The sequence below is a fragment of the Sorex fumeus genome, unplaced genomic scaffold (genome assembly GCF_029834395.1).
Source record: "Sorex fumeus unplaced genomic scaffold, SorFum_2.1 ptg000091l, whole genome shotgun sequence".
NCBI classification, from domain to species: Eukaryota; Metazoa; Chordata; class Mammalia; order Eulipotyphla; family Soricidae; genus Sorex; species Sorex fumeus.
In genome coordinates this window covers 4,343,610-4,357,817 of record NW_026606148.1, presented here as the reverse complement: position 1 = coordinate 4,357,817, position 14,208 = coordinate 4,343,610, and the positions used below count along the sequence as shown (strand labels likewise).

Below are 14,208 nucleotides of genomic sequence, written 5' to 3'. Positions count from 1 at the left end.
CCAGGGTTAGATCCGTGGCATCCCATTGTGGTCCCCCGAGCCCCACTGGAAGTGACTCCAGAGTGCAGAGCCAGGAGTAAGCTGGGGGATATCCAAATACCAAAATTTAAAAAAAAATTTAAAAAAAAAAACAGTCACACTGTCCTCCCGTTGTTCATTGATTTGCTCGAGCGGGCCCAGTAACGTCTCCATTTTGAGACTTGTTGCTACTGTGTTTGGCATATTGAGTATGTCACGGGTAGCTTGCCAGGCTTTGCCACGCGGGCGAGATACTCTCAGTAGCTCGCTGGGCTCTCTGAGAGAGGTGGAGGAATTAAACCCAGCTGGACGGGCTGGCTTCATGCAACACAAATGCCCTACCACTGTGCTATCGCTCCAGCCCTACCAAAATAAATAAACAAACAAATTGTCAACAATGAAGCCACTTTTCAATTTCAATTAGTATTTGATTCCTCTTCCAAATAAAGTCTATTCCAGGCATTAGGGCTGGCCTTGCATGTGGTTGGCCTGGGTTGAATCCCCAGATCCCATATGGTCCCCTAATCCCTGCCAGGAATCATCCCTGAACACAGAGCCAGGAGAAAGCCTTAAGCACAGTCGGGTGTGGCTCACAAAAAAAAAAAAAGGGAGGGAGGGGTCAGGGTCAGGGATATGGTTTGGTGGCTTTGATCCCTGGCACCCCAAATATACATAAATAAAGGAATGATTATAGAATCAATTTCATTATGCCATCAATATTTACTATGAAGACAAACTCCAACAAAAGTCAGCCCTAATTTGATTCCTAAAACAGTATATAAAATTATTTATGTAAAATCAAGTACTGAGATTTAAAAAAAAAAAAAAAGGGTGGAGATTGAGCTCAGGCTTTGCAGGCTCAAGGACTGGGTTTGATCCCCGCCAACACTCAGTCACCTGAGCCCAGCCAGGAGGGTCCCCTCCGGTGGCCAGAGCACAGCACTGGGAGTAGGCCCTGAACACTACCAGGTGTGGCTCAAAAATGAAACAAAACAAACCAAAATAATCCGAACAGAGAAAGAAAAGAAAAGAAAAGAAAGAGAGATCTTGCCCAAACATCTGAATTCCATCTTCTGTTTGCCAGTGACCAGCTCTTGAATCTCTCCCTCACCAAGGCCAGGCTGCGTCCCAAAGCAGCCGATCCCGCCCGCCACAAGGCTCAGCGTCACTTACCTTTCACCCTGCTGGTCTGTGAATCGTCGCAAATGTAACGGACGCAGCTTATACCCAGCAGGTCAGCAAAGGACCTTTTTGTAAGAAATCCACTCCGGAGGGAAGCAGGAAAAGCATTCAACAATCACCTGCCCGACCACTGAGGACACCCCAACTGAACTCCGCACCTTCCGCGACAATCCCCTCTCTGCCCGCGGGCAGACGTCGTGACACCCGTTGGACTGTACCTTCAGCTCCTGCTTGGGCTCCACGTTCTTTATCGTGGTGTAGTACACGTGGTGGCCATACTGGTAAGCCACCAGGTTCTGCTCCAGGTGGTTCTGGGCTGGACGCACAAACATCATCCAGTTACAAACGGTCTCGTCAGACAACTCAAACCACAGGTCTTCATGCAAATCCCTGTCTTTTCTGTCCCCTTTCTCCAGAGATACCTGCAACCAAAGAGAAAGTGAAATGTCGCACCAAATTAGCACACCCCGTATCGCAAAACTTTCCCCTAAAATGTGCATTAATGTCCCGGTTAAACACAAAACACTGCTCCCGCCACAGATCCTGAGACCTCCCTGTCCGACCAGAAAGGCACTGGAATTGTGGATTTCTGCGATCCAAAAAGAATTTCTTACAAGTTTTCTAGTCACAAATACATAATTCCAGGGCAGACGTGGAGCCCTGCAGGGGCAAGTTTCCCACTGCCAAATTTTAAAGGTTTGAAAAGAAAGTTACTGAAGATCTCTGAAGGATTTACCTGACAAAACTGAAAAGCTGGGGTTGCACAGCAGGGAGGGTACTTGCCTTACCCGTGGCCAATATAGGTACGATTCCCAAAACCCCTTGAATCCCGCCAGGAGTGATCCCTGAGTGCAGAGCCAGAAGGAACTCCTGAGCACTGCCAGGTGTGACCCAGAAACAAAACCAAACCAAAAAAAGACAAATCCTAAAAGTCGGGGCCAGAGAGATGACAGAGAGGAACAGTTACCTGCATGGAGGACCCTACTGAGAGGTTGAATCTCCAGCACTGCCAGAAATCACTCCTGAGCACAGAGCCAGGGACAGCCCCTGAGCACCACTGGGAGGGGCCCAATCCAGTCCTCACTCCCACAAAACAAAACACCCTAAAAGTCAACCACGAGGGCTAGAGGGACAGTACAGGATTAAGGCACTGGCCCTGCACATGCCCAACCTGGGCTCAATCCCAGGCACGAGATATGCCAGGACACCACTAGGTTTGTCCCCTCCCCATTGAAAAAAAAAAAAATAGCGTTTAGGGGCTGGAGTCATAGCACAGCAGGTAGGGCATTTGCCTTGCACGCGATCGACCCGGGTTCGATTCCCATCATCCCATATGGTCCCCTGAGCACATTACCAGGAGTGATTCCTGAGTGCAAAGCCAGGAATAACCCCTGAGCATTGCCAGGTGTGACCTGAAAAGCAAAAAAAAAAAAAAAAAAAAAAAAAAATTGTGTTTAAGTTAACCTCCCCCTGGGTGGCAGCCCACTTGCTGAAAAAACACAACCAGGACCCGTTCACGCAGCTCTCACACTTTGCTCTTCAAGGACAGACAGCGGAGCCGGGGAGGTACCACAGTCTGAGTGCAGGCTCAGCTGCTGGGGGTCTGGGCTGGGGCCCCAGCAACACATGTGGCCCCAAGCACAAAACGGAGAGCAGCCCCTGAGCACCCCTGGGTGCTACCCCCAAAATGAGACGAGGAGAGCAGAAGGACTGGATGGAAGGCAGGACATCAAGTGTAAGGAAGAGAGATCTTCGAGGCCTGGAACATAGCGGGACTAGACGTTGGTGCACAGGACAGACTGTTCCAGAAACTGCAATGCGGGCTCCCTGGGAGCACCCCGGCACTCGGCAGATAGCACGAGTTTGCAGGATCCTCTGTGCATTCTGGTGCTTCTGCTGGTCTTCGCAGGGTCAGGGATCAAATCCAGGGCCCCAAAATGCAGCCCCCAGGCCCATCTTTGAAGCCACTAGAGCCCCATCATGGACCGTGTACCCCAAATTTCGAGCTAGAATCCTAACTGCCCTCCACCCGTGCTCAGAATGTGACGGTGCCTGGAGCTAGGTTGTAGGATGAGGGAGTGAGCGCTAGCCCGATCGCTGTGCGTGTCCAGGTAGTTGCAGGCGCACCAGAGGGTCCCCTCGGGCAACGGCAGGAGAGTGGCCATGTGCAAGTCAGAGGGGAGCCACGGAGGAAACCACTGTGGCCAGACCTGGGCCTTGGGGGCTGGAGCAAGAGCACAGTGAGAAGAGCACTTGCCTTGCACGCAGCTGACCCAAGTTTGATCCCTGGTACCCCATTCAGTCCACCGAGCACTGCCAGGAGTGATTCCTGAGTGCAGAGTCAGGAGTAAGCCCTGAGTATGACCAGGAGTAATCCCAAAATTAAAAAAAATAAAACAGGTGCTGGAGTGATAGCACAGAGGGTAGGGCGTTTGCCTTGCACATGGCTGACACAGGTCCAATTGCCAGCATCCCATATGGTCCCCTGAGCACGGCCGGGAGTAATTCCTGAGTGCGTGAACCAGGAGTAACCCTGTGCATCGCTGGGTGTGACCCACAAAGCAAAAAAAAAAAAAAAAAAAAATTAGTAAGTAAAATAAAATAAAAAGAACCTTGACCTTGGGCTGAAGAGAGATCTCAGAGAGCCAGAGGAAGGCTTTGCATGGGGCGGGGGGGTGGGTGGGGTACTGGGTTGGCAGACTGGGTCGGATCAGGACCTCAGGGTCCCCCAGACACAGGGTCCCCCAGGCACTAGCCTCAGAGCAGGCCCTGAGCATCAAGGACGTGTTCCATGAACAAGCAAGCACACTCTCAATCTTGGCCTTCTGGCTCCAGACGCTGGACGAGACTGATGTCTGGTCCTTACGTAACCTAGTCTGGGGCATTCTGTCATGGTAGCCCACGCTGACCTAGTCCCTGAGACTTCTCCGCCTTTGCAAACTATCCATAACATGACCTCAGGGAATGAGAGAAGTCTCCAGTGCCAAGAAGTAGCTCAATGTGTGAGCTTCGCACGCGGCAGGCCAGGGTTCAATCCTTGACATGCCACCCGGTTCCTGAGCCAGCAGTCTTGCTCCCAAAACAAACCAAGAGACACAAAACACAGCCCCCGAAGGAAAAACAACAACAGAGAAAAAAACCTCTATTTAGAACAAAATAAGCAGTTAAAGAAATGTACCAGGCCAGCAAGTCCCGGGAACCGCAGGCTCTCTGGTGGAGACCCAGCGCGAGCCACGGCGGGACACTCCTCCGTGCCTTACCTTCAGGTGAATGTAACAGTCCTTCAGCTCGGACTCCCTGACCAGGGGCCCCTCCACGGGGCCAAACTGGGTGCGTTTGGGGATACGCCGTTTGGAGAAGACGCCGCCCAGGAACCTGTCGATGTAGAGGACCAGGGGGAGGCTGGCGCGGGCGCGCGTGAGCACCGGCCGGTTGGGGATGGGGTGCAGCGGGCCGTGCTTGGGGCACACGGACGAGTGGGCGTTGTTACACTCCTCACACCCTGCAGGAGAAAGACACCCCGCGAGTCAGGGGCCACCACCAACAGGAACCCCAGAGTCCGGCGCCGCCCTGCAGTGGCGCCCTGAGCACAGCGGGCAGGAGGCTGCACGGAGCGGGAAGGCCTCCCCCCTGCAAGGAGGTGGAGTGCAGCTCCGGCCGGCGCCGAGACTCCTGCAGCCCAGAACCTCGATCCCCACCGGGTAAGAATCGGAACAGTGGGTCCCGGCCAGACACCGCCTGCAGCCACGGCCCCGACTTCTGATCCCTGGCACCTCCAACGCCTCCGCAGCACGGCCAAGGGGTCACTCCTGAGCACAGAGCCAGAAATAGCCCCGAGGCGCTGCTGGACGTGGCCGCAAACCAGCACCACAGCCAACGAAATGGGGGTCAGGAAGGGCGTGGCGGGTGGAAGCAGGGAGCCCAAGCCCAGCAGCTGGGAGCTGGGTCCAAGGGGTGGACTGGGACATGCCCAGACCCCTCGAGGCTGCAACCGAGGGTCTGATCCGGCACAGCCGCCTCCCTCCCAAGACTGGGATGCATGGCACACGTTAGAAAATGGGAGGCGCCAGGGGCCAGAGGTAACGGGCACTCTGCGAGGTGATGACCGAGACAGCCTCATCCACGCTGAGCTGGTCCGGGGGGTCACACCCTTCAGCACAGTGGCCCGGGGGAGCCCCGGAGAGACAGACACCTCAGTGATGCTTCATCACACGAGCCCCTCCCCCACCAGAACTCGGGACCCGGAAGGCTCCGTGTGGACACGTGCAGGGACCCCAGGACTGGCTCCCACCCCTCACGGGGCTTCACTGGGACTCACAGAGGTCGTGCGGGTCAAAGGGCCGGGGTGGGTCAGCTTCCCACTCATCCAGGTCCGTGTCCTCCCCGTCCTCCTCCTCATCCTCTTCAGAGTCCTCCTCCTCCTCCTCTTCTTCTTCTTCCTCTTCCTCCTCCTCTTCCTCTTCCTCCTCCTCCTCCTTGGCCTCCAGCCTGTCCATGGGGTTCTGCAGGGTGGCCAGAGGGTCGGCGGCGTCCACGCCTTCCTCCATGGAAGGCAGCACCTGGCCATGCACCGGCAACGTGGCCTGGACAGAGTTGGGGTCTGGGTGAGCACATGTGCCTGCACGCACGAGGTCCCGGGTTTGAGGGAGGCCTCCAGGGTGCGAGGGGTGCTTCTCTGCCCAGCACAGGCTGTCGGACATCAGTGGGACCCCCGACCCCAACAGGCTGAGCACTCCCAGAGTCTCAGCTGCCCTGGGGTCCTGCTCTCCTGCTCTCTCAAACCTGCTGCAAGAGGCCGCCTGCCCCTGCACATGTGAAGAACAAGCCCCAACCTACCCCACACACACATGCTAACACACACACACACACACACACACACACCCTAGCGCATGGGGCATCACCTGTCTTACATCTGCACTGTCTGGGGTGCCCAGCGACAGGGGAATGATCTGATGTCTCCGAGGCTTTGCGTTGAAAGTAAGGCGTGCAGTGTTGGAACGTGCGGTGGGTAAAATCCAGGGTGAGTCCCACACCCCTCAGAGAGACCGAGGTTTCACAGGCAGACCCAGCGCCGTCAGCCGCGTCCACCAGCCGGGTTGGGATGGGCATCGGGCGACAGCCGCCTTACCAAATGAATGTGATGGAGCATGACCCGGGCCCAGCGCTGACACCACCCCAGCTTCTGCCCATGCAACACAGGAAGCCACTCTCCAGCCACGACCCTGCCTGCCCAGTGAGCCCCAGGCGGCTCCCTTGCCAAGAGTCTGTCCCATCTCCGGCCTCGCCCTCCACAACCCTCACCTTCCCTGAGTCTCTGGCTCCCACGGTCCGTGGCACTGCTTGGCCTCATTCCCAACACCCAGCAGAACCCTGGCCAGTGAGCGGCTCCAACGAGCTCCAGGGGGAAGTTCTGGGAACCAGGATCTTCTGGCGGGTCCTTCATGCATTGGGCGGCGCCAACAACATTCCCTTCTGGCGGCTAAGGTAAGTCTGACCCTTGGCCCACATGCAGACAGGCCCTCACGTTCAGACTGGACCCGCAGCTCACTCGATCCCTCTCACACAGCTGAGACACCCTGATTCCTCGGAGTCCTGGTCTCAAAATCTCACAGGGTCTGTACTTTTAATGACTGAGGCGTCAGAATGCACTTGCACTTACGGGACTCCCTTGGCTAACTGCTGGCCCAATATGAACCTGCAAACAAGTAAAATCCCTGAGGGCCAGAGAGACAACACAGGGGTTAAGGCGCCTGCCTTGCATGCAGCCCACCTTGGTTCAATGTCCCTGCACTGCAAATGGTCCCCTGAGCACCGCCAGGAGTTATTCCTGAGCACAGAGCCAGGAGCAAGCCCTGAGTACCACGAGGTGTGGCCAGAAAACAAAATGATGAAATAATAGCAATAGAATCCAAGACTCTCATAGACTGTTATTCAGACTATGTCTCTCCCCAGTCCTTTCACTGATTTCACTGATTTCTAAAATGGGTGGGGAGGTCTGCATTGAACTCCAACGAATCTTACTTCATATCTTTTCCCATCCTCCCAGTCGACTAATATATTTTAGAACCAGGCTGACATCACATACGTTAGCTGTTCCCTGCTGCTCTGGACCCGCTGCCAGCCATAACCTGCTCGATCTGGGGGCCCTAATCTCACACTACTGCCCCCCCTCCTCAAGCCCCCTCCCAAAACGTGCTCCTGGCGGTCAGAGCCCAAGGGTTTCTTCTCATCCGTCTTGTCTTTGTCCCCTTGCTTTGCTTCTCACATGAGCGAGTCTTTCTCCCTGACATATTTTGTTTTTTGACTTAACATGACACCCTCCAGTTTCATCCATTTTGTTGCAAAATGCAAGATTTTATTTTTTGTTATAGGCAGGTGGGGGGAGGGGCGGAGTGATAGTACAGCAGGTATGTTGCTGGCCTTGCGCATGGCCGACCTGAGCTGATCCCCGGCAATCCATGTGGTCCCCCGAGCCCAGCCAGGAGTGGTCCCCAACCACAGAGCCAGGAGTAAGCGCTAAGCATTGCTGGGAGCGCCCTACCCCCACCCCAAGAAAAGACCACTGTGTGTAAACAGGTGATGTTTGGTTGTGTATACAGGCACAGACCACAGAGTTTTGAGCACCAGGTGGGCAGCAGAGCCCCCCCGAACTCTCTCCCCAGTCCCAGAGCACACTTCTGCTGCCCTTGGAGAGTTGGGTTCCTCGCCAGGCTTGGCTCTTGGACTCATCCCGGCATACTCGTGGCCATATGGACATCTCTCCGATTAGTGCCCTTCGGGTTGATACCTAGGAGTGGAACTGCTGGGTCAGGTGCTAGACCCATTTTTGATGTTCTGAGAGCTCACTTTCACAAGACGAAAGCCATCTGCCTGCCAGCCGTGATGCCTGAGGGGTCCTTCCCCCACGCCCTTCCAGCACTTACGTCTGGCCTCGCTGGTGCCAGGCCAAAGCTCTGAGTGAGGGTGAGGGCTCGCTGTCATTTCGTCTTGGTTTCCTCTGATCGTCGGAGATAAAGGGCATTTGTTGTCATGTCCCCGTTGGCTGTTGGCTGTCTGCTTGTCTCCTTTGGAAATGTGTCTGCTCTCTGCTTCTTCCCATTTTCTGATGGGAACGTTTGTTTGCTGGTCGCGGGGTTGAGAAGTTCCGTAACTGTCGAGGACATGAGCCCTCTGCTAGCTGCAGTGCACAAGTATCTCCCATAGCTTCTTTCCCTGGAGAAGCTTTGCTCTTCGATAAAATCCACTGATTTATTCTCGTTTTTCCTGCCACTGAAGCCAAGGCCCTCGAGGGCTCCCTGCAGCCAAGACCACAGCGTGTTTGGCCTGTTTTCTTCACGCTTGTAAGTTCTTAGGGACCATGGTGACATCATGTTCCTGCCCTACAAACGTGGTCAACCGACTAGCAGACAGTAGGCGTCCACTGGAGATTCATTTTGGAACTGGATTTGGCCTTCTGAGAAATGGTATCAGTCTTGTTAGTCATCGAAGGGATCCCTGCTGAGTCCGAGAACTTCTGACATGCTATTAAGAAGAGACAGTAGGTAGAGAGTACGGCGGGCAGGGTGCTTGTCTTGCATGTGGCCCACCCAGGTTTGATCCCCGGCAATCGCTAAGGGTCTCCCGAGTGTGACAGGAGTGATGCCTAGGTCAGAAGTCAGTCCTGAGCACTGCCAGGAGTGGCCCAAGAACAAAGAAAGAAACAGGATAGTGGGAGCTCATGGTCTCATCTGCCACCAGAGCCTCTCCCTGTGGCCAACACCTGCAGACTGCAGACTCGAGCTCCGGCCAGCAGGCAGAGCGCGTGGCCCCAAGCGGCACCCACACACTCCTGCTGGTGCTGTCTTTTCTGTTACACTTGACTCTGGCTTTTCTTCTTTTCTGTTACATGTGACTCAACTTTTCTTCTTCTTTTCTGTTACATGTGACTCTGGATTTTCTTCTTCTTCTTCTTCTTTTTTTCTTTTTGGTGTTTGGGCCACACCCAGAAATGCTCAGGGATTTCAGGGATTACTCCTCACTCTGAACTCAGGAATTACTCCTGGGGTGCCCAGGATCGAACCCAGGTCAGCTGCATGCCAGACAAACGCCTGCCCCATCGTGCCAGCTTCCAGCCCGAGCTCTTTTTCCTTGATGGACATAAAACAGTTGCTGGCACTCTACTTGTCTGTGTGTGCTCTAACACGCCTGCATTTTACCCAACATTTTCACACTACAGGCCCGTCCTGGGCTTTTGAGAAGCTTCATCTGTAAGGAGAGGAGGATTCGGGGAGATGCCTCTGGTTTTGTTTCAGTTAAAACAGAAGGAACTGCACACCGAGGTGAGGCGTCCCCCAGGGAGAGAGCATGGGGGTCTCTGGCATGAAGACACACCTGCACTTCCCTTTTCTCCCTCCCCCGTCCTCACTGGGAGAGCGACCCTGCCCTTCTGCACCCCAATATCCGAGAGTGCGGTTACCAGGTCCCCTTGTTCTAAGTCACTGCCAACATTACTGCAACCTCCCTACACAGCGAATGAACTACAGGCATGTAAATCCTGTCTCTCTCCAGGGAGCTCCCGTGGCAGAGCTCCAGCGGCTCAGTTCCTCCAGGGAGGCTGGGCTGGGCTCTCTCCCGACTAGGCAAGGTCACCACCAGCTTCTGGCCCCTGCTGAGAAAGCTGATGTGAAAGTGGTCTCAAGAGCCTTCCCCTCCCTACCGGAGTGATGAAGAGGGGCAGGGAGGGAGCATGAGAGGGAGGGAGCTCATGCTCCCCAGGGGCGAGGTCTCAGCACCTCCCCTCCCCTCCCCCTCCCCCACGCCCACCCTTACCTCCCATCCCCCTCCAGACTTCCAAAAGAAAATAAAAATCGCAGCAAAGGAAAGGATAGAAGTAGCAGAGGCGAAGCCTTGCTGCTACAGTAGCAGGTAGACATGGGCCAGAGCCAGGCGGAAAGGAGAGAGCAGGGTCCGTGGGGTCCGTGCGAAGCGTTTCTCTAGGCAGAACCGGCTGTCTCCAGGCCTGGGGGGGTGTGCTAAGGGAACGCAGCTTTGTCCAGGGAAGCTGGATTCCTGCCTGGCACTGCAAGGCCCCCCGGAGCACCCCCAGGGACCACCCCAGAGCAATCAGCTGAAAGTCTCCAAAACGACAAAAAGGCAGGAGGGGTCCTGCATATTTCTAGCCGCCACAGCCCTTGACAGCCAGGGGGCCTGCACTGAAATTTTACTTAATCCACAGAGTCAGCTGGCAGGGACTGAGGGCCCAGTTCATAAGGCCACATCCCCCCTCCCCCACCCCCCAAAATGCAAATTCACACCCTCCCTGATGTTCCCACTACCTCACAATGGGTCCCAGCTGGGTTCAGTCTGTCCCCAGAGGAGCAAAAGGCCCCCATGCCCCCCCACCAGCATACCCCAGCAACAAGGGAGCCACTGGGGCTCCAGAGACCACCGCCCAGCAGCCTCGGGAGCCGACATCACTCAGGGAAAGGGGAAGGAAGGGGCCAGCACAGCTGGAGCCTGTGCACTGTGTCCTGTGCTGCAGAGAGGGTGCAGGGAGGCAGGGAGGAAGGGGACTGTTCGCCCCCATCGTCCTCCTCTCCACCCCCGCCACTCCCCACCAACTCCCCAACTCCAGGGGCCATTTCCAGGGACAGCAGCAAACAGCAGAATGCACCGATTCCTGCAGAGCCCAGCAATTCTCAGCTCCGCCTCGCCCTGGCTCCGCCTGGGTGTGTGGGAGTCACAAGTCACACATGTTCACAGTCAAGGGGCAGAGGTCTGTGAGCCCAGCCGGGAACCGGGGTTTTCTCGGGCGGGCGCACACCTCTGAAAAGGCTTCCAACAGATCTTCCGCCACTAAGACCCAGGAGAAACAGGAACCCGGGAGCCACAAGGGAGGCAAGGGGGAGCAAGAATCTCACTCCAGGGCCCAGAACAAAGGGCCCTTTGAGGAGCAAAACTTCTCATTATAACTAGGACCTCCCGGGGGCAGAAGCAACAGGACAGCGGGGAGGGCACCTGCCCTGCCCGCAGCCAACCTGGGGTCAATCCCCAGCATCCCAGAAGGTCACCAATTGTGGCCCCCAAGTTCAGAGCCAGGAGGAAACCCTGAGCATTGCCAGGTGTGGCCCCCAAAATGAAACCAACAACTAAAAACAGGAGCTAATAATAAAATACCATGGGAGGGGGGAGAAGGTGGGAGATAGTTCACGGGTCCGAGCACACGCCTAGTTTGTGGGAGCTCCTTGGTTTGATCCCTGGCCCTGGTGACCCCGAGCACTGGTGGTTGAGCATGTGAGACCTGTATCACCAGGAGAGGCCCAGGACACCCCCAAGCACCGCTGGAGGTGGCCCCTATAAATATAATGAAACAGTAAAACCACAAAGCACCCCCTGTCTATTAGACTGGCAAAAAAAGATTTTTTTTTTGTTTTCGGGGCCCCACCCAACAGTGCTCAGGGTTTATTCCTGGCTCAGTGCTCAAGATCACTCCTGACAGAGCTCAGGGAACCATATGGGATGCCGGGGATGAAACCAGAATTGGACGCATGCAGGGCAAGTACGCTACTGACTATACGATCACTCCGGCCCTAAGATTGACAATTTTTTCTTTTTGGGTCACACGTGGCAATGCACAGGGGGTTCCTCCTGGCTCTACACTCAGGAATTACTCCTGGCAGTGCTGGGGGGACCATAAGGGATGCTGGGAATCGAACCCGGGTCGGTCGGCCGCGTGCAAGGCAAACGCCCTCCCCGCTGTGCTATCTCTCCAGCCCCCTGACGAATTTTTAAAGAAAGCGAAAAGCCCAATTCGGGGAAGGTGTGTTGGAAATGGGCATTTTCTTTTCTGGTTAGGCAGGATCTGCTTAAATAGGCATTTCCTCTTCTGGTAGGAATCTTAAGTTTTCTCAGCATCCAAAAACCAATTTGGAAGATTTGTCAGAATCACTGTCCCCTTTGAAAGACAAATTTTAAACACACATCAGAGAGAAATGATAATAAGCCCCTGGCCCGCCAGCTTAACAACGGCCCAGCCATGCCTCCTGCCCACTGGGCCCCTGACGGATGGATCTGCAGTCGACGGCAACATCGAACATCCCCACCTGTGAGCAGAGCCGCGCAGAGCCCCAGCGGACAAGGCCCTGTTGCTTCTTATATTGACCTGTAGAAAACAAACTACTCCTATCACATGGCCCGTCGGCAACAGGGTTTCTCCAACTGTCTCCTTTTTATTGTTCTGGTTTGGGAACCACAGCTGGTGATGCCAGGGCTCACTCCTGGCTCTGCAGCCGGAAGTCCTCAGTGGACATGCAGGGCAGGCGTCTCTGCCCCTGGACTATCCCCCCAGCACTGGCCCTTCCATCCCTGAGTTCCCCTTCCCCAGACCAGAGGCAACGACACTGAGCACGGAGTCAGGAACGGCACCTGAGCACTCCTAGCTGTGGCCAAAAAGTGAAAAGAAGAAAAGTTCCTTTCCTTGGGGCTGGAGCGATAGCACTGCGGGTAGGGCGTTTGCCTTGCACGCAGCCCACATGGCCAACCTGGGTTCGATTCCCAGCATCCCATATGGTCCCCCGAGCACTGCCAGGAGTGATTCCTGAGTGCATGAGCCAGGAGGAACCCCTGAGCATCGCCGGGTGTGACCCAAAAAGCAAAAAAAAAAAACAAGTTCCTTTCCTCTTTTTTCCTTTGCAATTTATCTGTTGGAAGGAATGAGGTCGTTTGGTTGGTCCTGGCCTAGAAGCCCAGAAGCACTGCATACTGCATCCTCTTTGTTTCTGTTTTTGAGGGGGAGCACACCTGGCTGTGCTCAGGGCTCACCCCTGGGGGGCCTCCGGAGGCCACAATGGGGTGCTGGAGATTGACCGTGGGTCAGCTGTGTGCAAGGCAAGGTCCTCCCCACTCTGCCATCTCAGCAGCCGCGCACCCTCGACTCCGTCCCGTGCTCCTCTGTCTCCTCCTCTCTCTCCCACGCTTCTGGAAGCTGGGAGGACGCTCCGGAGACTCAAGGAGACAGAGGCTCCGTCTGGGGGAGGAAATTCCAGAGCCGGTGAGCTGCAACGGGAGGGCCCCAGACGAGGGGACTGTAAGTAACGGCCCTCGTTTTCAGCTAAATCACCCATGTTCACAGGGTCAATCCATCCATCAGAAAGTGCCTCATCAGCGTGTTTCCGACAGCCTCAGCTGCTGCTGATCGCTGCTCACATCCATATTTCACCAGGAGATGAAGAATGGTGATATCCGAAGCCAATCACCAGTCCTTATTTATGAGTGGAAACACTTCTCTAAAGTAATTGCTCCCCCTGAGTGATTGTTTACTGAGGGACGTTCAGGGAAAAGGGCTGAATTCCTTCCCGTCATTTATCAGTCATCCAAATAACAGGGCGGTCCCCTCGAAGCCTCAAAAAATCACCCCCAAGGGGCCGGGGCGCGGGCACGGCAGGTAGGGCGCTTGCCCTGCACATGCCCGACCAGGGTTCTATCTTCGGCATCCCCTATGGTTCCCCGTGCACTGCCTGGAGCGACTCCTGAGTGCAGAGCCAGGAATAACCCCTGAGCACTGCCAGACGTGGCCCACAAAACACAAAACAGACAAAATCACCACCAAAGAGGAGGGCCAAGCAAACAGCACAGCAGAGAAGGCCTTGGACACAGCCGACCCGAGTTCGATCCCCGCCACCATGCGGGATCCCTAGCCCCGCCAGGAGTGACCCTGAACACAAAGCCAAGACTAAGCCCCGAGCACCACCAGCTGTGGTCCAAAACCATAAAAGTAAACGCATCGCCAAAAAACTATTTCTCTCACTTACAGCACAAACGTATTCATACTTAGTCTTGTTTATTGGGGATGGGGGGTGGGGGCCTCACCCTGGACTCTCTCTCCAGCCCGAGAACTTACAAATGTTAAATATATATACATAAGGTCTCTCAAGCAGTTGCGGGCATTTTTCCTCTTATGTGGGCCACGCTGTCCTGTTCCGTCCCCTTCTGGCTCTATCAGGGTCCTCTAGAGGTGCAGGACTCGCGGCA

The 14,208-nt window shown here is 55.3% G+C and overlaps 1 protein-coding gene across 1 annotated transcript in view; it reads right to left on the bottom strand.

The window, feature by feature from the left end:
* The window catches only part of PRDM10 (PR/SET domain 10), a 59,507-nt gene that overhangs the window by 36,396 nt on the left and 8,903 nt on the right, over nucleotides 1–14,208 (bottom strand). The window contains exons 4-6 of the mRNA XM_056131457.1: nucleotides 5,519–5,783; nucleotides 4,461–4,702; nucleotides 1,419–1,622 (exon numbers count right to left, since the gene is read on the bottom strand). Coding sequence (XP_055987432.1) covers nucleotides 1,419–1,622; nucleotides 4,461–4,702; nucleotides 5,519–5,783 — 711 coding nt within the window. The remainder of the gene's footprint in view (nucleotides 1–1,418; nucleotides 1,623–4,460; nucleotides 4,703–5,518; nucleotides 5,784–14,208) is intronic.